This window comes from Bicyclus anynana, chromosome 8, assembly GCF_947172395.1.
Source record: "Bicyclus anynana chromosome 8, ilBicAnyn1.1, whole genome shotgun sequence".
Classification (NCBI taxonomy): domain Eukaryota; kingdom Metazoa; phylum Arthropoda; class Insecta; order Lepidoptera; family Nymphalidae; genus Bicyclus; species Bicyclus anynana.
Window position 1 is genome coordinate 16,185,971 of NC_069090.1, and position 22,090 is coordinate 16,208,060.

At 36.0% G+C, this 22,090-nt stretch overlaps 2 protein-coding genes across 3 annotated transcripts in view; both read right to left on the reverse strand.

Annotated features, from left to right (window-relative positions):
• Positions 1-4,058: 4,058 nt before the first annotated feature.
• On the reverse strand, positions 4,059-8,828 carry LOC112045887 (uncharacterized). Its single transcript, XM_024082267.2, has 3 exons — positions 8,646-8,828; positions 7,587-7,800; positions 4,059-6,196 (listed from the first exon to the last, which is right to left on the reverse strand). Exons 2-3 carry the CDS (start codon positions 7,792-7,794, stop codon positions 4,623-4,625), a joined length of 1,782 nt encoding a protein of 593 aa, XP_023938035.2. The 5' UTR covers positions 7,795-7,800; positions 8,646-8,828; the 3' UTR covers positions 4,059-4,622.
• Positions 8,829-9,307: 479 nt separating this feature from the next.
• Positions 9,308-22,090, reverse strand: part of LOC112045907 (alpha-tocopherol transfer protein-like) — a 29,891-nt gene continuing 17,108 nt past the window's right edge. The window contains exons 3-6 of one of the 2 annotated variants that reach the window (XM_024082292.2): positions 18,553-18,649; positions 15,674-15,694; positions 12,973-13,114; positions 9,308-12,237 (exon numbers count right to left, since the gene is read on the reverse strand). In XM_024082292.2, coding sequence (XP_023938060.2) covers positions 11,989-12,237; positions 12,973-13,114; positions 15,674-15,694; positions 18,553-18,649 — 509 coding nt within the window. In that variant the 3' untranslated portion in view covers positions 9,308-11,988. The remainder of the gene's footprint in view (positions 12,238-12,972; positions 13,115-15,673; positions 15,695-18,552; positions 18,650-22,090) is intronic. The other variant, XM_024082293.2, reaches the window with a different exon arrangement.

The following is a 22,090-nucleotide window of genomic DNA, read 5'->3' on the forward strand; positions in this document are numbered from 1 at the left end:
AAGGATGATTTCCATCTGCGAGACATACGTGGAGGAGCATGGCCTAAAATATAACTCAAAAAAGAGTGAAGTGTTGGTATTTAAGGCACCGAAACAACGGATACGTCATGTGCCACCAGTATGTCTTGGAGGTGTACCTCTGAAGGTCGTAGATAAATTTAAATATCTTGGTCATATTGTCATATTGATGACATTGAGCGTGAACGCAGGTCGTTAGCGGTGAGGGGAAATATGCTTGCCCGCAGGTTCTCCCGGAGCACTGCAGACGTAAAAATTACGTTATTTAAAGCGGTCTGTCAGTCTTTTTATACCGGTGGCCTGCAGGGCTACTATCAACTTTAACCTAGCGAACCAAATCCGACGCTATTCAACTTCGGTGCCTATAGTGAATCGCTTTTAATTCGTACCATGACATCTCCTAAACTGAATAGCATTTGAATCGTCTATTGTGAATGAGTGATCGACATTTGTCTCTGATCTGCGGTTGAATAGCAATATGTTTGAGAGAGACAAAGCTACAAAACGTCAAAAGAAAAGCGCGAACTTTAAATTTATTTTGGTTTTAACTTTAAATTGTTAGTTTATTTTAATTACTAGCGGACGCCCGCGACTTCGTCCGCGTGAAAGTCGATGTAAACTTTCAACTACCTCTATCCTACCTCTACCTTACCCCTACCCTACTCTATCTCTACCCTACCACTACCCTACCCCTACCCTAGAAACCCCCTATAAACATAAGAGTATACAAATACCTATAATTAGAAAGCTTCGAACTGCTAAGCTATCGTGAGTTACACGTGTTATTGTGAGTCAATCATAAAAGATATATATATATGCTGTTGTGTTTTTTTTATATAATTTTAAGGAGAACATTTCCGTCATATATGATTTCTATGTAGCCTTAACCATTAAGGATGTACACGCGACGGAAGCTTAAAAAGTGGAATAACTTCTCCCGTTTTCTCAACATTTCTCTTCACTGCTCTGCTCCTATTGATCGTAGCGTGATGAAAAGTATACTATAACCTGCCCAGGAGTATGTAGAATAATTGTACCAAGTTTCGTTAAAATCCGCCCAGTAGTTTTTGTTTCTATAAAGAACATACAGACAGACAGACAGACAGACAGACAGACAGACAGACAGACAAAAATTTTATTGATTGCATTTTTGGCATCAGTATCGATCACTAATCACCCCCTGATAGTTATTTTGGAAATATATTTCATGTACAGAATTGACCTCTCTACAGATTTATTATAAGTATAGAAGATTATAGTTAAACTACTTAACAAACAATGTATGCTGTTAGTTTAATATTAGTTACGAATTAATACGCAGTGTAGGTGGACTGACATAAGTACCTACCTACCACTTCAATACAAGAATTTTAAGTGGTATTTTTTACAGAGAAACACGAGACTTAGAGGTAGTTCGCCACATCTATATTTACACTTCTCAAGACAGAACATATGGCTTCAAATGACCTTAATATTTTGTCAAAAAGTTGTTTAAATATATTATTTTATGAAACTTTTGTCTGGCACAGAAAGCACAATGTACCTATTTTCTTCATTAATACACTGAACTTACCTGCTGCACGCATTGCATTGTAATTACTTTACTAAATACACTGCACCACATTACGCACTTTTTTGTTTAGCGACAAATCTGTCGATTTTGTTTTTAACATTAGCACATACGGCATATACACCATTTCTATAAACATACACTATAAATCAAACAAAGGATCCTTTTGTTCCCAAATGAAGCGTCGTCTTTGTTTACGCGTACCTACTTACTATTTATTTCACTATCGTTTTTCATAAAATCGAAAAGTATTATTCATCAAACATCACTACAAGCTTCCAGAAATTATTTATTTACCAATACTAATACTAATTTAATAATTTTTAATCTATACTAATATTATAAAGAGGTAAAGTTTGTAAGTTTGTAAGTTTGTCACATTTTTTAAATGGGGTAATCTTCGGAACTACTGGTCCGATTTTAAAAATTCTTTCACCAGTAGAATGCTACATTATCGGGGAGTGCTATAGGCTATATTTTATACTGGGTATCATATATATTAGCCGAGTTATCACAGTTTTTGTCATACAGGTCGGACTGAAAATCCTCTTAAACAGACTTATTCGCATGCGCTGCCCTAACTATTGTGTAAAATTGAAATTAATGTATAGACTTTATGTATCTTTAAAAGTTCTACAAAAAAGTCCGCGGCACCATATATCTATCTTCTATATATTAGCAGATATAGTACCTTTTGTGTTTTAAAATTTATTAATTTTATATACTTAGGTTTACGTCATTATTTATACAACTAAACTTTAATCCTTATTAAAATAAATTATTTAATAATCACAAGGATATTATGGAGATAAGATTTGCCCTTTACAGTATGTTAATTACTTAAATAGTTTCGGAGATAATACAAAATTTCTTAGACGCAGAAATTCCGCTATATGACGCCCGGCGCTTTCATTTACGTAGTTCCCGTTCCCGTGTGAATATGGGGATCAAACATAGCCTATGACACTCGCAAATAACGTAGCTTTCTATTGGTAAAACAATTTTCCAAATCGGTCCAGTAGATCCAGAGATTACCTCCTACAACCACACGAACTTTACCTCTTTATATTATTAGTATAGAAGTCTCTATTTCTCTTGGTCATACCACCACTCTCGAAGGACTGGACCGATTTTGCTAAGGGTAGGAGTAAGATAGAGAAGTTACAGGGTAGGGTAGGGTACGGCTAGGGAAGCGTAGGGGTAGTGTAGTGGTAGGGTAGGTGTAGGATAGGCGTGAGATAGGGTTACGGGTGGGATAGGGGTAGGAAAGGGATAGGGTACGGGGAGGGTAGGGGTAGGGTGTAGGTAAGGTAGGGGTAGGGTAGGAGTAGGTTTGGGGTAGGGTAGGGGTAGGGTGGGGGTAGGGGTAGGGGTAGGGTAGGGTAGGGGTTGGGTAGGGTTGGAGTAGTGGTAGGGTAGGAGTAGGGTAGGGTAGGGGTAGTAGTAAAGTTGACATCGAAATTTACGCGGACGAAGTCGCGGGCGTCCGCTAGTCAATTATAAGTAAAATACGTGAAAACGATTCAGTTCCAGCCACAATATAAGTAACTTTATTTGGTCGGCTCAATTTGACAGCTTAACGATTCAGTTTAGGTTATAAGATGACTTCATAGTACGAGAAACCGTATGAATGGATTCCGTAAGCGACTCAGTTTAGGTTATTTTTCGCTACAGCGTCAATTGGTCGGATATAGGACTTCGTGGTACGAAAAATCGAAGTAGTTCAGTTTAGGTCTGCAGTTGACTCGCTATTATAGTTGATGGTAGGTATGCTGTGGGTGACATATACGCGCCGGGCCTATAACGCCTTGCGTGTTCAGTATAACAATGCCTTTAGGATGCTGTTGAGGCTGCCATGGTGCTGCAGCGCCTCAAAAATGTTCGCAGACGCGCATACAAATGACTTTTTTGCAATAAGGCGTAAAAAAGCGGTGTCTCTCCTACAGAGATTACGTGCTAGCACCAATGGCATCCTAAGGGTATTGTCTGCTAGGCCCGACTGTCCAATTCTAGGCCATTGTGTGGAAGTAGCTATAGGGCGTACTTGATTGTTGTTTTAAAATATTATCAAAAAAAAAAAATTTCCAATGTTACTAACTGTACTAATTTAATTTAATAAGTAAGATGAAAATGTCACCTACTAATATACTAACAATATATGGATTTGTAATTCTGAAATAAAATAAATTATTATTATTATTATTATTATTATTATTATAAATCAGAGGAAGATATGCATAGGTACATTATTTACATTAACACTTTTCGAATGAAATGCGGGCGACGAGAGGGGAAGGACAGCGCGGGTATGAAGTCGTGCGCGCGGGGCAGAGGGAAGAACTGCGCGGGTATGAAGTCGTGCTCGCGGGGTCTCCTCCCGGCACCCGCGGACCATCGGGAGTGTTACAAACGAATTTCCCATCTAAGACTACATCGTCATTCCGTGCAATTTGAAATAAATAAAACGATGTATTAATACTAGTGCATTTATTTGGCAAGATTAAGTACATTATGTATCACAATGAATAAATAAGAAATGGTGGGTACATTTTAGTAATTTTTCGGCAATCACATTTTAGTAGGTATTACAATTAGACCTTTGTATAACGCCTAAAACAATTGCATTCTTTGGACAACTTAGGCTTTGGATTTCGTCAAATAATCACAATAATTCTATCTGTGCAACTTAACAATAAGATAATAAGTACTAGATTTAATTCTAAAAACAGTCTTAAAAATATATAAATTATGGAGTTCCTTAATAATTATAGGCATCTGTTATGTACAAAATTCAAGTTGAAAAAAATAATCAAAATACTCATAAGTATGTGGTAAAGCTTGGCAACTTCGTTGATGACACTTTCATGATATGCGGGCGACGGGGGGAAAAACTGCGCGGGTGTGAAATGGTGCGTGCGGCGAAGTGAAGTGCATCAGTCGTGGGTTTTTCATTCATCGCTACACATCCCCCGGCCCGCGCGGACTATCGGGAGTGTTACGAACGAATTTGCCAATAGTAGTTATAAGAAAATATTCACATGTTTTGCTGTAAAAACTTTCTCTCATTCATACAGTTCTCTAATTCATCGTGATAATTATCGATTTTGGCATCAAACCCCGGACTTTGGATGTCACAATCGAAACTGTTCCCAGTTATAATCTTTTGCCTGTTCAAAGTCGAATCGAATCTAACCTTTTTACCTGGAGTGTAACTTTTATTTGAAATGTCAAAATTGTCAACTACCCTCTCTTTCAGCGGAGTAACGTTTGTATTCAAACGCGTGTTCCGTACAGTTTTGATAGTTTCGTATTCATGCTCGTCATCTATTTCTTCGATTTCAATTTCATCTGAATTATCCAATTTCAACGCTGGGTTTTCTATTCCGGAATCATTTTTCTTGGTATTCTTCTCCTTCGGCTGTTTTCTTGGCACTTCATAAGGGTTCAAAGTTACATTGGGTTCAACTTTCTCTCCTTTGAATTTCTTTTTTAACGTCTTGAAAACTTTCTTTGACAGTTTGTTGCTAGCTTTGAATATCGAGTGTTTCAAATCTTTTTTACTTTCCGTCGATTCGTTGGAATTGTTAATTTGACAGTTTTTGTTCAAATTCAGGATGTCTACAGCACTGAACCGCGATACATCACATCCTAAGAGTTTACTTTGTTTGTTGAACACTTCATCGGGTAGGTCTTCGCCTATATTTTCGTATATGGGACTTTCAGATCTATAGCTATCTATATTTTCATACTCAGGACCTGTATTTGAGACTGATTCATTCACAGTCGATATTGTACTATTAGTATCATTGATAAATAACTTCCTAGGTACTAGATTATTAACTGTTCCAAGGTTATCTAAAGGTCTGTTTGTGGCTTCAATATTGTATTCCAATTCAGGTTTTGTCAACTCTTGATTGTCAAGAAATGGATTCTCAGTTGTAGGTACATCTTCGACATTTAGATTAGGGTTTAAAAACGGGTTAGTATTTTTCTTATTAGGGACAAGTTTCTTTTTGGTTATAATTGTTATTGTTTTTATTTCCATTATATTACTCTCGTTTAGATCATCATCGAAATAATAGGATTGATTTGAGGTTGATGGCGATTCTATAGCTAATCTATCTATGAAACTTAAATTCAAATTACTGTTATTCATAAAAATTTGGTTTGTAATATTTGTTTGTATGGTTGTTGCGTTTGTTATAGCTGATATGTCATTAGCTTCTAAACCGCTAGTGTGTGCATTTATCGATTTCTGTTCAACTCCTGAGATTCCTGAGTCCATTTCTAATTCATTTTCTACCATTACTACATCATTTTCAGTACCAACAATTGTCTTTTCTTGTATATTTTCAATAATACTATTACTTGTAGATACAATGTTAGTGGTTTCAGATGAAACAATGCTTTGTTCATTTAAACTGGCATTTTCCGGTAAATTAGTAGTTTGTATATTTAAATCAGTCAAATTAGCATAAATTGGTTCTGCATCTGGTAATGAATGATCACATTTTTCAGTTTTGATAGGCGTTTCATAGTGTTTAATGTTTCTACGTACATTTTCAAGTTCGCGTTGAAGAAACTCATTGACCGCAGCTTTGCTGATACCTGAAACAGGAAAATTGATATTTGAATATTATTTTTAGATTGCCATTTAAGAAATTTTATTTGATTTATTTAAGACCCACCTGGACCTCAAAATAAATTTTAAATAAGCAATAGCAATAGGATGCGATGACGAAATTAGCAAACATCTGGAAGAATCGAAGCATCACAAACAGAACCAAAACACGCCTGGTTCAGGCACTTATTTTTCCGATTTTCCTGTATGGTGTAGAGACGTGGACTATTCACGCCAGAGAAAGACAAAGAATTGATGCGTTCGAGATGTGGTGTTGGAGGCGAATGTTACGTGTACCGTGGACTGCCAAACGCACAAATGTATCAATTCTTTCACAGCTTCAAATTAAAACACGTCTCTCAACCATCTGTCTACAGCGCATCCTTAGTTATTTTGGACATATCACACGCCGTGGGAACGAAAACTTGGAAAAAAATATTGTGGTGGGAAATGTGGAAGGCAAACGGCCACGAGGTAGATCTCCAACCCGATGGTCCGATCTTCTAAAGGAAGCCCGAACCTTTTACAGTGCCGTTCAAATGGCCAGCGACCACACTCGATGGAGGAGCATTGTGAACCAAACGATGACTCGCCAAGGTGGTCACGATCCTCAGTCATGAGGGACCGACTAGAGAGAGAGACTTGGTTTGCTTAAAAGAAACTAAATATGTATTTGCTGATGGATAATGGGGTCACAAAGAGTTTGATGAGTTGAGTTGATTCTTAATGTGAACCACCACCACCATCATGTGAACACCAGAAATGCCAATTGGTTGACCTCACACTAGGTCAACCAAGTGGGGTACAGAGATCCACTAGATGCAAGTGGCTTAAGATTGTGGTATTAAGTCCTTATAAGAGGTCTACACAGCATTAGCAGCCAGCAGCTAGCAGCAATCGACCAGCAGTGGACATCCATCAGCTGAGAACGGTAATGGTGAAACAGATGGTGTGTTTGCCAGGCCATGATGATGATGATCAAGCCAGTATCTGTACCACATAACAATATACAAGGAACTAAACTGAATAATGTTAAGCTCCAGATCACATAAATAATGTTAAGCTCCAAATCACATAAATAATGTGTACACAACTGCTTCCAGTTTAATAATTTCAAAAGCTACGATATTTTCAGACGAGAACATAATGCTAGGCAGCACAAACACATCCCCAGAGAAGCTGTCACAGGGTTCTATTACAGTTCTTTAGATAAACCTATCTATATTTATAAAAGTGAAAGGTTTCACATATTCTCAATAGCCAATATACATACAAAGATGAAATTTAGCAGGGAGGTAGTTTATAGTAAGTCAATGTCCTCTAATAATGGATTTTGCTAGAGGGCTGGATTAAGAAGGTATCGGAAGAGAAAAATACCTAGATCTAAAGCAGTATTTTCAAATGCAGCAATGTCACTTTTAGTCCGCTTGCGTCGCTTGTTGGGTGTTATTTCCATGGCTGTGTTACACATGGGGTCCTCGTTTGCTAGGAGGTCTAGAGCTGGGTTGAGGTACACGTTGGGACCCGTCTTGACTTTTCTTTTAGTTGAGGTTACTTCAAATTTGTTATTGTCCACAGATTCCATTTCATACTGTAATTTAAACAAATAATAATAATAATTTTTTTAATAATGTCTTGTATTTTATACTTATATTGTTAATAAAAAGAAGTAATAAATAAATGAGAGACAATAATAATATTAACATCCAATACCACGAGTAAGAATAAAATAAGTTCAGTATTGTAATCAATACTTTTATTTTATGTTTTAAAAAAAGTGGGAAAACATACACTTATCACTACAAATAAAGTATTTGTATTTTATTTAAAGTAGCATTAAGTAGGTAAGTACCTATTTGTTTTTACTTTTCTTGTTGGCTGTTGTACTTTTTTTCAACTTCTCCCAATGCCAAGGATCAGTGATAGAAATATCGAATAGAGATTAAGTGTTATCTTGTTCACTTTTTGACTCTCATCTTATTATTTACAGTTCCAATTAAATAAAAAATTGAGTTATTCTCATTCATTAAGAAAGTAGAATAAAAAAAATCACAATGAAGAATTTTTATGAAGGAAAAACTTGATGAACCCACTTGATAGTAATTAATAGTAAAATATATGTTCCTTAGATCCTAGACTACAAGTTATATTAGTTATGATTTATGTCTGCCATATGAATCTTCTCTTTTTCAACATAATAAGTCACTAATTTATTATACTGAGTATTATACTTTATTTATTTGCAGATACAATACAAATGCATTGTCTTCTTGATATGTTATTCAATTCTGGGACTCAAGTAACAGTGTTCAACTTTTATTTAATTCAGATTATACTTTTCCCCGACCTAATGAGTGTATTTCGAAATAAGTATGACATATACTTGATACACAAAATATTTTTTAATAAACGCTTGCACAAAGCTTGTCAACTTACACATTTACGGAGATGGTAACTGTATATCACCAAAGTTGTTACATAAAATAATAAATAACATTTATTTTTACAATTATTATGAAGAATTTTCAATTAACTTACAACTTTTCATTCATAATTTTATTTCACAATAACTTTAACTTCGCAATCGCAATAAACACAGCAGGTGCTTAACGACGGTTATTTTTGACAGTTACTTTTTGGTATTGCCAGCTAGGAAAAATCTCAACAAGGCCGTTAAAAAGCTTCTTTCCCGTACCGGTTTTGTAACCGATTTTTAAAGCTCCTAAAGCTTCTATTAGAATTTGACCATAGAGTATATATAAATCGTCTAAGAATTTGGCTAATGAAAGTAAACTGAAATCACCCGGTAAAATAAAGAAAAATACTATTTAAAATTATTTAGCAAAGTAACGTTGCGCGGCTTCATTAATACAGCGGACTGTTCGCTGCGGCTTTGTGAGCGACTTGACAGTGCTTTAATTATATTATAATTTCACCTAGGGTAGGTAGGTATTTTACTCAGTATAACTGTGACGGAAGACTCGATTTCGGTTACAATCCAACTGGTTTTATTTCTTTTTCCTTAGGTCATGACTCATGTCTGACTGTTCTAATTACTACCAAACAAATGCACCCAGGATATTAATAAAACAAAGTAGAACAGCAAATAAATCTTTATTTCCGCTAGGTAACCCCAAATGCCAAGTTGGTTCTCAGAACCAAATAAAAAAGAATAAAAAAACATGTATCACATTAAACACACTAACTAGCTATTATAGCCCTAAGAAACAATATCTTAAATACTTATTGTAGTACAGCTTAAAATATTCTTTATAATTATTAATGTTGAATTGGATTCAAAATTTTGTGATATTCCACCACCATTTATCTACACAAAACTGGTACCTAGGTAAATAGATAAATATTAACAATATTTAAGTACTTGAAATAATATTATACAACATTATTTAGCTTTTAATTTATTTCATTTTATTGAAATTTAAATCACCTTTCGATTGAACGAAATTGTCCGAAATTCAAACTAAAAACAATATTTAAACTAACATTTAAGCTTTTCTAGTACCTGGAATTAAAGGATTAATGATTGATAGTATCGATAATTATAACATATTCGCTTAATAATATATTTATATGTACTAAATAGGTTGATAAAATTCAAATTATACACGACACATTAAAATATTATATAAAACAATAAGTACGTAAGTTTCATGGTGAAATTTGTCACAACATTTAAGTCATAAAAATGCTCAGAGCTCACTAAAGAAAACCATAGTTTTCTCTAAAATATTTTAAGGTTTATAACAGCACAAATCTTACAGATAGTTAAATTTTCCCAGTCCTACAAAAACATAAAGTCTATCAATACTTTTATTTTACTGAAGTAGTCGTTCAAGATACCATTATTCTGCTGTCAATAATACGTCCTCTTCACTTTATTCGTCCGTTCGGTTACAGCTTTATAACCACTAATTACAATTTCTCGAAATACAGTTCAGTTAGTTGAAAAAATAAAATACCATAATGTTATATTTACATTTAAGGAGAGTTATCACAAGTGCATAAATATAATTGTGCAATGTTTTATTTCAAAATTTTGTTTTGGTCTAATAACTAAGCGCGATTATTTTATTTGCACTATAGTTGACTACATTACTATCTAAAGAGATTTAATAAGAATATTTAAAAGACAGACTTTTGTTTTGTCTTTTCCAAAAATATCATGTTTGATATATATTTTATAACATTTAAATAATCATAATATTTGTACTTATTATTTCCAAAACTTAAAATTCTAATTGTCAATTTTTTTTACATAAATAATACAATTAAATAGTAACAAAAACCTAAAATTAATTTCTTTATTTAAACAATAAATTGCTTTTAAGTATTCCCGTTATGTTATTTCAGTCAATTTTAAATCAATTGATGTCTCCTACATATCGCCTATTTATTTATGAAAATATTTTAAAATCACTACTGCAATCATTGACTTGGTTATATTTAAGGCAGTGAATTTCTAATGCACAGCGTGCTTTGGCTTCTAATAAGTACTCTAAATTTCTAAAACCGTCAATCATTATGTACTTAATTAGTTATCACGGGAAAACAATATTGAATTACTTATATTAACATCTTTGATTTAACACTATCACATCAGACTAATACATATTAATAACGAGTACCTATAATATATTTAAATAAAAAATATTTATAACGTACGTATAGTCCGATGCAATCTTTATGACGTTTCTGAAAATCGTGCGTGAAGTTGCCCAATATTTTAAGTACCACCGGTTACACAGAGGCGCGGCGGCAGGGCATCATCGCCGTGCGCAACTCCCACCCACCCGAAGTCACCTCACGCGTCTTGATTTTAGTGTACCTTAAGTATGAGCTCCACGTAGGGAAACCCGCACCTTCTTTCGGAGACGTCATAAAGATTGCAACCGACTATACACTTGATCTCATTAATCGTATCGGTAAGGAGTAATCCAGACATCACTAAATGATATCTTTAAGGCACCATTACGGAATGTCAACTGAAATACAAGCGCAATTAGCATAGACAGAGAAGTCAATAGACAACTGATTGGCATACTTTTGCAAGTAAAAAACTAAATTATTACCGATTTTGACATCCCGAGACACTTCACTACACTAAACCAAACTGTATGAAGTATCCCAAGTTAGTTATTTGGGCTAACCTCGTATCGCAAATTATGAATTGAATTATCTATATGTGGTTTGTGAATTTCCATTTTTGTTTTAAAAATTACTGTTTATCCTTTGTTTTTGTTTAAAAAAAACATTTTAACAATTATTATAGATAGTAACAATTTCATTATGACATACACACATAATAACACAACCATAAAGTATACCGGTATAGTATACTTTATAATTGTGTTATTAAATTGATAAAATAAAAGTACCAAAAATAAAAATGTCTATTTACAAATAAACTCAAATGGAATAGAAAATACCATAAATAATTTAAATATTATTTGCCTTGTACAAGTTACGCGTCGTTATTTGTTAACCAGTGTTATTCATTCAAAGACGCCAGAGATTAGATAAAACTCAACATCGCTAGAATATCAAATCAAGCTATGCACTTAAGATGACAATTCAATTTGGTTCAGTCCATCTCGCATCCACCAATATGAAAACGAAGAATTAAAATATAGTCTTGAAACATGCCTATTACCAAATCTAAATTAAAATTTAAACGAATGTATGCGCAATTGCGCAAAAGACAGCAATTTTTTTGAATAGTCTATCTTGCTTTCGCCTATGTGGCAATTTGAAACGGAAACTAATCTATTTCCAAATTCTTAAACGCCTTCTCCATAGCTTTATCTCTTTTCTTGTCGGGCAGCGCGTTGATCCTCTGTTCTTCTTCAGCTCGGAAGTACGGTTCCATGGATTTGAGGGTCTGCATACACTTCTTGTGCAGGGTCTGGGTGTCTGGGAGGGTGCCGCCGTGGTCGGGCGGTAAGGCGCACCGGGGGACGACTGTCTCGTAGAACTTCTCCAAGTCCTCGTTTTTGTGGTGGAACTTTATCTGTGGACATTGAGACACATTTTTAGGACAACAAATTTTTAAATATGACATTTTGAGAAGTTACTCTTTATGAGAAAGTTTTAGCATTAAAAACTTAGGTTATATATTTTGTTAGTTCTTTGAATATGCTAAGATATCGCGGAGAATAACACAGTAAATCATATAAAAATAACACAACACATTCATCAGTCAATGTAGGTACTTGTTTTTTAATTGTTGTTGGCACAGAACAGACAGCGCTCACGGCTAACGCTTGTTTTAGAGCTTAAGAGTTCTAGAGTTTCCTTTTGCGCCTAAAATTTATAATTCTTTTTGTCAAGCAACGTTCTTACCGTCACGTTGTTTAGTCGTCTTAAATAACGCTCCCTAATCACGAAATATCGAAAATCACTTGACGTAGAAATATGAAAATTTGCAGGGAGTTAGTTTATAGTTAGGAGACGTCCGCTAAGAACGGATTTTCCGTCTGGGCCGGATAGGAGCGAACGAAGTCGCGGGTGTTCTTTAGTAGACCATAAATTGTTTAGTGTGAGCATTATAAAAGAATTCTTTAAACGTACACCCAAGGTCACTAATCCTGGGAACTGCTTGAGATGTTATACCACTAGGTACCTTGACAAATCGGAGTTTGAAAGCGCTCTTGAGAAATTGTGCACCTTGCGACGACAAGAACAGTCGTACACAACATTTCTAGTGCCTTGTTATTAAGATTTGTGTGCCTGCGACCAATGTTACCATGTCAAAGAACTTCTTGTCCATGAAGGGGCGGATGAGCAGCAGCAGCTTGTCGAGGATGGGCTCGGTGTTGAATACGTGGATCTCGCGCATGCGCACCGGCATCGCCTCCTGCACGTACTGGAAGAACTTGCGCAGGGACCTGGAACCAGAGACACAGGTTTCTTTTTAACTTATTTTAGATTTTCTTTTTTAAAAAGCAGTATACGTTAGAAATTAAAACAACTTACAAATTATAGTGCGATTATAGTGAGATAGTGCGGGGACGTAACTACAGATTCGCAATATTTATATACCGATTTTCGATTCCAATACGATTATTTCAAAACCGATTAGCGATAGTCTTCTTAGTAACTTCACTAAGTGGGCGGTTTTATTCGAGCAGGGCGCTTATAGTTACTGTTCACTAAGTTGCAATAAATCAGTTATAGATTTTACCGAAGTAACGAAACTTCATATTCAAACGCTCATGGTGACCTGTCCCGCACCATCCTATAATGAACAAAATTAATTACGACTGACGACTGCGTAAAAAATAATAAATGATGCGTGATCGAGTCAGAAATGAGGAGATCCTGAAGAATTATTCACTGACATAGTTCAGCAGGTCGCGAAGCTGAAGCGGCTATTGGCAGGGCACACAGTTCAAAGAGCCTATATGGACGTTGGGGTCCCAAGGTGGAATGGCGACCCCGCACCGGAAAGCGCAGTGTTGGTCGACCCCCCACTAGGTGGACCAAAGACATCAAGCATGTTGCAGGATGGATGCTAGCGGTTCGAGACCGTTGTGTTTGGAAGTCGATGCAAAAGGAATATATCCGGCAGTGGACGACGATCAGCTGATGATGATGATGATGACGATGATAATGATGATGATAGAACATGCAGATGGTCCACCCGATGGTAAGTGGATAACAATGCCTTTATCATATTAATTGAAACACGGCTAAAACCAAATCCAAACTCCAAACTTTTGAATCGTGCCGCGATGCAAAAACCAGCTCATGACTAAGAGCCCCATATGGGTTCGAAACTAGTCGGGCATACTCCAACCTAATATCAAGTGAGTTTTAACCGTGTTTCATAATCAATTAATATGAATAACACTCACGATAGTTTAAATTCTAAAATGCCTTTATCAATACTTCGCAGGACACGCAAGGAGCATGTCCTACAAAACGCTGTGCTGAACCCAAAAAGTTAAAGCATCTATAATACAATAGTATTTACAATTCTATAACAATGCTATAAATAATACTGGAATGAGGAAATAAAAACAACAATTAAATATGTTATTAAAATATATAAATATGTTGTAAATTACTTAATTACAACAATTAATAATACTTAAGTAATTACTTAATAATAAAAATATATAGTCTGCCGACTTCTGTCCTCCCCTATATGTAAGTTTGTAGATTTTCGTTTAAATCACGTATTATTTATTCACGTATTATTTGTGGATATATTCGTAGTTGAAAATCGATAGTCAACCTCTTGCAAACAAGAATATTGAATTGAAACTCAAATTCTTTAATTTGCTGAATACCTACAACAAAATACAATGCATTCAGCCATCTCTGTCATGCAAATTTAATGAAATTAATAAAATTAGCCTATTAAAATAGAATTAGTCTATGAACTGAAAGTGAAATATCCTATGCCTCTTCTATATTATTAGTCAGGGATCCGTAGAACATTTTGTACACCTCATTACTAACAAGCTAATTTTTCGTGAGTAGCTTCATCTCGATGAGACGATCAACTTCTTTATTTACAAAAATTCTTGATTCTGGTAACTCAGTTATTATTTTTATCTACATCAGGATAGGAATTATATCATATACTACATCATAAAACAAAATCAACCAAAAATATGTGTCAAACAAAAAAAAAAATGTATTCGTAGCATATTAAAGCCACCTTGATCTCAACTCAAGACTTGACTACAACACTAGTATAATGCTGACAGACTCAGCTTTTGTGACATGACAAAGTCCGGGAGGCTTTTGCCTATTAAGATTTTTTTCTCTCTCGCAACATTAAATAAATCTGACTTACATGATACAGATTAAACTTGTAAGCCAGGTAAATACCTACTCTAGGTACATGATTAATAAAGCCTTAATAGTTTCACAGTAAATCAATGGATTAATGTCGTACTTATATTATGTATGATCATCATTATCAACCCATTTTCAGCTCGAGTCTCCTCTCAGAATGAGAGGAGTTAGGCCAAAAGTCCACCACGCTGCGCCAATGCGGCAGACTTCACACACATAGAGAATTAAAAAAATCTCAGGTATGCAGGTTTCCTCACGATGTTTTTCCTTCACCGTTTCAGGCACGTGATATTTAATTTCTTAAATAAATAGTATGTATAAATAGTAGTAAATATTATTACGGAGTTCCTGAACAGTCTTCAAAGTCTCCAAAGTAAATAAAAATATGTACCTTTAAGAGTTAAAAAATATAACAAAGTAATAAAATTATAAATGTTAGGTATAATAGTTGTTATTATCATGTGAAGGTATTTGTTTTATTTACAAACACCAACTTACAACTAATTACATTATTACGACCACATGTAAAATGTTAATGAGTAATAAAAAAGATAAGTACTTAAAAAAAATACATTTAAATTATTATTATGTACAAAATATAAAAACGTAAGCATGATAACAACCATTCGGATCATTACCTTTGTCTGTCCTTCTGGAAGCTATATAAACATATACATACATATATCAATAAATAACTTTAGATGTACATATTTATTTTATTACCATGTAATGAATGGTCATAGAGTAAATATGACTTTAATATAATCGGCCAGGACCACAGAACAGACATCGCTAAAAGCTAAACTTATATCTGTGGCCGAAACCATGCAGAGCATGCATTTTCGGAAGGTTGTCGTCAACCAATGCTCTACCTTACGTAAGTACTAAGTACGGTACATAGCCAATTATGGAATTTGGATCTTGATGGTTTTGGAAGGCTTCAAGGCACCTGCTCAATTGTCCAAGTATAAACCGTAACTTTATATAATGTACCAGTGGCGAAGGTTGAAATTTTGTCGAAGGTAACCCAATAAAAAGGAAATTCATACCGCTCGATATGGTATCCTAACATACATCATATTCATTACAATAATGAATATGCATGAATTTGTAATCGGTAACCCGGCGGGAATCGGGATTTTTTAAATTGTATATAAATTAAAAGTATGCTAATAGTAGGTAAAGCAATTTTGTTGAAGTAACAGGGTATCTGCGATCATCACTTTCGGAGCTACAGGGATTTAAAGGGTCAATTTTGCAGCGCAACCACGGATAACTGAAAAATGCTACACACGCTACATACTAAATGATACGAAAGAATGACGTCGTCGCTGAGAGAGATCGCTGCATGTGTTGAATTTGTATGGGCGTTCAAACAAAGTACAATTTAATATCTTTGTTATTTGTGCGTTTATATGTTGTAATGTGTTAAAAAAATATTTGAACTATGTATACCTAAGTATACTTCAAATATTTTTTTAATACATTGAATGTAAGGAAGATAAAAATGTATGATTTATCATTCTAATTACGTTAAAAGATTCTTAATTGATTTTGGAATTTTATAATCTTATTTACTTTATAAGCATCCAGACGGCTTGGTTTTTATGTGTTAATTAGTTAATTACCCGAATGCCGAATGAAATAAAAATCATATTGATATCTTGTCAATAACTTCGTTGGGGTTCTTTAGGAACTGTATGGATTAAAGCTTGGTGTACCAATGCAGCAAAATGCTGAGGCTCATACAACATGATTGGTGTCTTAGCGATTCTACTATCTATCACTATCAGCGGCGAAGAGCTCTCAAAGCCATTCTCACCGGGTTACCTATAAAATCCATGCATATTCAACGTTGTACTTTATATAGATATTATGAGGATCCGGACGCTGTATGAATTTCCTTTTCGATACGGACGGCTTCCCTTCATCTAAATCCATCCTTCGCCACTGCTACCTACTTGGTTTCTTGCTCTTGGAATGATCAGGTGGTTAAGGTGCCAGACACTAGCTGTTATGTTCATCAGTATGCGAGTAATTATATTATTATTGATTTATTGATAACTGATCTAAATTGCGTTTGACATTGTAATTTTCGTTGACAATGAGCTTTACGGAATATGAAAAATGCGGTTGTTATTGAATTGATGTTAATAGGTTGAGTCCGTTGTACCGGCAAGTTTAATTAACATTAATTAATATATTAAAAGGAATTAAAATTCAAAATAAAATGCTTGCAACCCATATACGTAGGTAAACGGAATATGTAATAAATACTTTTACACTTTCTGATGATGATTTCTGTGATTTATTCACAACAAAAACAATTAATGTTTTTGAGATTTTCTTGTAGGTAATGATTTTTTTTTCATTGAAAGAGATCAAGAGATGTAATGTTGATAAATGGAATATTCCGTATTGTACGGAAGTAAATTTTTATAACATTTATAAAAATAAGGTTTGAAGTCCAAATTTGAAGGCCGTATACGGCCTTTACCTTCCCTTCGTACGTCATTCTCGCATATATAACATAACATAAAAGGTATTTAAATAACTGGTTTTCTTTTTATTTTACAGAAAATGTAACGCTTGACTGCAACCACCAGATGGTAAGTGACGATGCAGCCTAAAATAAAGTTGTTTTTTAAATTGTGTATTTGCTGTAGGCTCCTTAATGAGATCGCGGCAGCTGCAGGGGGTTTAGGCTAGCGCAGAAGGTAGGTATACTAGAGGCAAGTCCGAGGGCTAAATGACGGGATGGGACTACTTTGGGGCTATAGTGAGCTAAGTGTATCATATCTGATACGATTACCTACTGTTATCGCCGCGTTGCAACGACTTGCGGTACGGACGGCTTCAGTGTGCTCGTGGCGTTCGAGCCGTCCACATCTCTTGTTGTGAAATTCTTTATGGGTTACTTGGGATAAGCGGGGGAGAGTGACTTGAGTGGAAAAGGGGAGTGTTTGATAACAGTCAAAGGGTCCTTTAACCCTACACACATCGTTCACAAGTGCGTGACTTCACTCTAGGTCATTCTCTGCCATTCTAGGATCTTATTTTGGTTACAGTTTGATTTGTTAATTAAGTTGTCCTTACAAATGTTGTGAACCTTTGTTCGATATTACTTTTCTTATTTTTGTAATCTGAGTCTGCTAAAACTACCGTGTTGGAAATATGATATTATCGCTAACTAAAAAGAATACGGTTCATTATACCGCAGTAAGCACCTTAAGTGGCATCGTACTGGAACGCTAAATCGTTGGTGGTACAACTTTGTCGGTACGCAGGCTAGTCACGGCCGAATCAGCCACCAGATATTTTTATATCATATTCATTTATTATTCAAAATCACTATGAATTACAACTTCCTGTGACTATTTAAAATTGACGGTAGGTAGAAGAAGCACATTATCAAAAGTTAATGATACTTTAATGCTCGATGGAGTTGATTCGAGGACAAACACAAAAATGATGAAAAAAGACAAAATCTTTGTGTTTACTTATGAGAGTGACTTACGACAGACTGACTCTGGTGAGGTGGCCCAACTTGACTCCCTGCATGTCGAACAGGAAGATGTACCCTGGCTGAGGACCTCTCTTGTTGAGGCACGCATCTGAAATGAAAACAAATTACATTTTAACGTATAACTTTAATTTTAAATGGCATAATATGACTCAAAAGTGCTTGTAAACTACAAAAGTCTAATAGTCTAGTCATTACTAGTTAACAACAAGTTACAAGTAAATTTTTCGTGAGTAGCTTCATCGATCGATGAGACGATCAACTTTTTTATTTACGAAAATTCTTTATTCTGATAGCTGAGTTACCAGGAAATGAAAATTTCTGAGCGTCGGAACGTGATATTATACCACGCAATTTGTAGGACATTGTGGCTGGTAAGTTGTATAACGAATAATCAACAGTAAAAAAAACATCCGGTTAGTAACAACTACTCACGAAAAATTAACTTGTTAGTAATCAAGTGTAAAAAATATTCTACGGATCCCTGATTGATTAGATATGACTTTTGATTTTGACACAGCTGCGGAGAACGGCGGATGCTCAGAGTACAGAAAACACCAGAAAACACGTGCAACCGTCATTATAAAGCACGCACTGTGTCCAAAAATTGCACGTCATACAGCAAGGCATACACAGTGACTAATCGCTTGTTCGTGAAATTACACCAAAAAAGAGTAATTTCAACGGCTTCATTCCTATGCGCGATCACGTCCTTCTGGAGTTTTCTTTATTCTGAGCCGTCATGCTGTGACGTTTCAGACCTAGAAGACACCCCCGCCCCCCTTGGTACGCAAGAAGGGTGTATGACTGTGTCTGCGAGGTCGAAGAGGGAGGGGCATAGAACGTGGTGGGTCGAAACACTACCATTATCGTTCAAGGTCCGATTACCAAAGAACCAGCTAATAAAAATATCCCTATGCAAAATTGTTATTGCTTCATTGTCAACCTATGTTAGACAACCTGCGTCACAGCACTATGGCTCATAAATACCTACTTTGCTAACAAGCAATGGGTCACGTAGTTCAAATGGCTTTCCTGCCAATTATAATAAAAAATCGTTGCGTACAAGCATACCTATTTGTAAAGGTAAGCGATTATAGCAATAGACAATTATACCTATATCACGCCATGTAATGCCGGCCCACCGTCAGGATTTTAAGAGTCCTACATTGATAACTATGGACCCTCATAAGAAGGCTCAGAGTCACACAGCGGGCGATGGAGCGAGCTATGCTCGGAGTATCTCTGCGTGATCGAATCAGAAATGAGGAGATCCGCAGAAGAACCAAAGTCACCGACATAGCTCAACGAGTCGCGAAGCTAAAGTGGCAATGGGCGGGGCACATGGCCTGGAATGGCGACCCCGCACTACAAAGCGCAGTGTTGGTAGATTCGCTGGATGCAGGCGGCTCAGTATCGTGATGTTTGGAAGTCCCTACAAAAGGCCTATGTCCTGCAGTGGACGTCCATCGGCTGATATGATGATGATGATGATGACATTGATACACCTATACATGTGATGATTAGATGCAGAGGTGTATTGAGGACCAGCACCAAATGGACCGACATATAATGGGCAACTTTTAGAGGCCAAATGCGGAAAAGGCACAGGACAGAAAAAGTCCTACAGGTCCTACTCCTAATGGTCGCTCAGACGGCTTGAAGTGCTCTCCAAGGCATGGGGTTGTAACACCACCCAACTCAAAGCTGATAATTTTGCTGAAAAATTCTTAGAAGACAATAACTACAATACAATAATTGGTCTGAGACATTATCGATCGACTAATAGGACGGTAACGGGAAGAGAATATTGATCATCTTCATAAATATATTGCAAATATTTCTTTCAAAAACATTTATCATTACCGAATGATTACTTGCGTGACAGCGTAAAAAACAAACAAATTAGTTATGATTAGGGTATTATAGATTATATCTCTATTATAATAATTAATAACCAGCGCAAAGTTATCGTATAAAAACAATTTCACACGTAATGTCTTTGTAATGACGTAGATGTCTGCACGCTTGAACAATTTTTCTAGCTATATTAAACTGCTTGTCTGCCTGTCTTTCCAGTTTGAAATTTGCAAGCATTTCCTTGTATAACCCGTACGCATTCGCACGATCTGTAGTCCAGCAGAAAGTAGGTTTTCTTTTTTCTGTGATTTTTCAGCTTGAAATTGGCGATGAGTAGAGTTGGGAAGTTGGTGATGTTACATCCTCGTGCCCACAGGTTTCGCGTCATCAGTGGGGAGCACAAGGTATTTAACTAGGGTATGCACCGTACGTACAAATTATGCAAAATGTAAAATTCCTTCCGCAACACAGGGTTGTAATGGGCATCGTCATATTCACCTCTGATTAGTGATAGGTAAAGGACAAACACTCACACTTCGACTTTATAACATTAGTATGATTATCACCCTAAACCTGACAATCCGCAGGGTGATGAATTAATCTATAATATCCCCTCTCCTGTAAGAAGGAAGGCAGGCCAACGGGCCTTCCTTCTTACAGAACTTCTTACAAAATAGACTGACATCATTATCAGACATGCAGAATGTTTCTAAAGGTAGATTGGAGGATACGAGGTCAATAGGACCTCATAAAGAAGTCTGTATACGGATTAGATACGAGCCCTGATCATTTGAACCAGGGCCTGTAGTCAAGCGGGACGTTGATTTTCTTTCTACAAACGCTAACGCTTCGAAAACTAAAAAATGACAGTTGCTATTGACAGAATAAGTATATAGACAGATAGTAAGGCATCTGTGGTGACATCTTTAACATCGGTCCCGCTGTTGAGCTGTGCGGGTTTGAATCCGAGGTATGTGTAAGACGGGTCTAGTGTCAGCTAACATACAAAAAGTTCTATAACTACGTGGAACGTATTTTCACGGATTCGGCGCGAAAATCAAGGTAATTAATGCCTGTTTTTGATGTTTCCACGAGAGCTGCAAAAATTAACGGCGATTTGACGGCCTCCGTGACGCAGTGGTATGCGCGGTGGATTTACAAGACGGAGGTCTGAGTTCAATCCCCGGCTGGGCCGATTGATATTTTCTTAATTGGTCCAGGCCTGGCTGGTGGGAGGCTTCGGCCGTGGTTAGTTACCGACAAAGACGTACCGCCAAGCGATTTAGCGTTTCGGTAGGAGTGTGGATTTCATCCTTCTCTTAACAAGCTAGCCTGCTTCCATCTTAGATTGCATCATCACTTACCATCAGGTGGGATTGTAGTCAAGAGCTAGCTTGTAGAATAAAAAAAAAATTAAAAAGATTATACTTACGTAAGTGTAGAGTGCGTACAGAGTGCACTGTATACAAGGTTTACGACCCTGTCTGTACACATGTGCTGTACAAAGATGGTTTGTTTATTTTTATTCATATACAATGTAAACATGGCCACTGGCGCGTGCAAAGAACATACTTTTGCTCGCTTCACTACAGCGATACGCAACAATATCTGCATACTGGCACATACATCTTACACTTTATAACATAAATTACTATTTGATTTACAACAGAAT

Excerpts from the sequence above, each read along its gene's own strand:
- LOC112045887 (XM_024082267.2), bottom strand. The coding sequence starts at position 7,794 with ATGGAATCTGTGGACAATAACAAATTTGAAGTAACCTCAACTAAAAGA. Across the intron at positions 6,197-7,586 it reads AAATACTGCTTTAGATCTAG|GTATCAGCAAAGCTGCGGTC; the intron begins GTATTTTTCTCT and ends TTCCTGTTTCAG.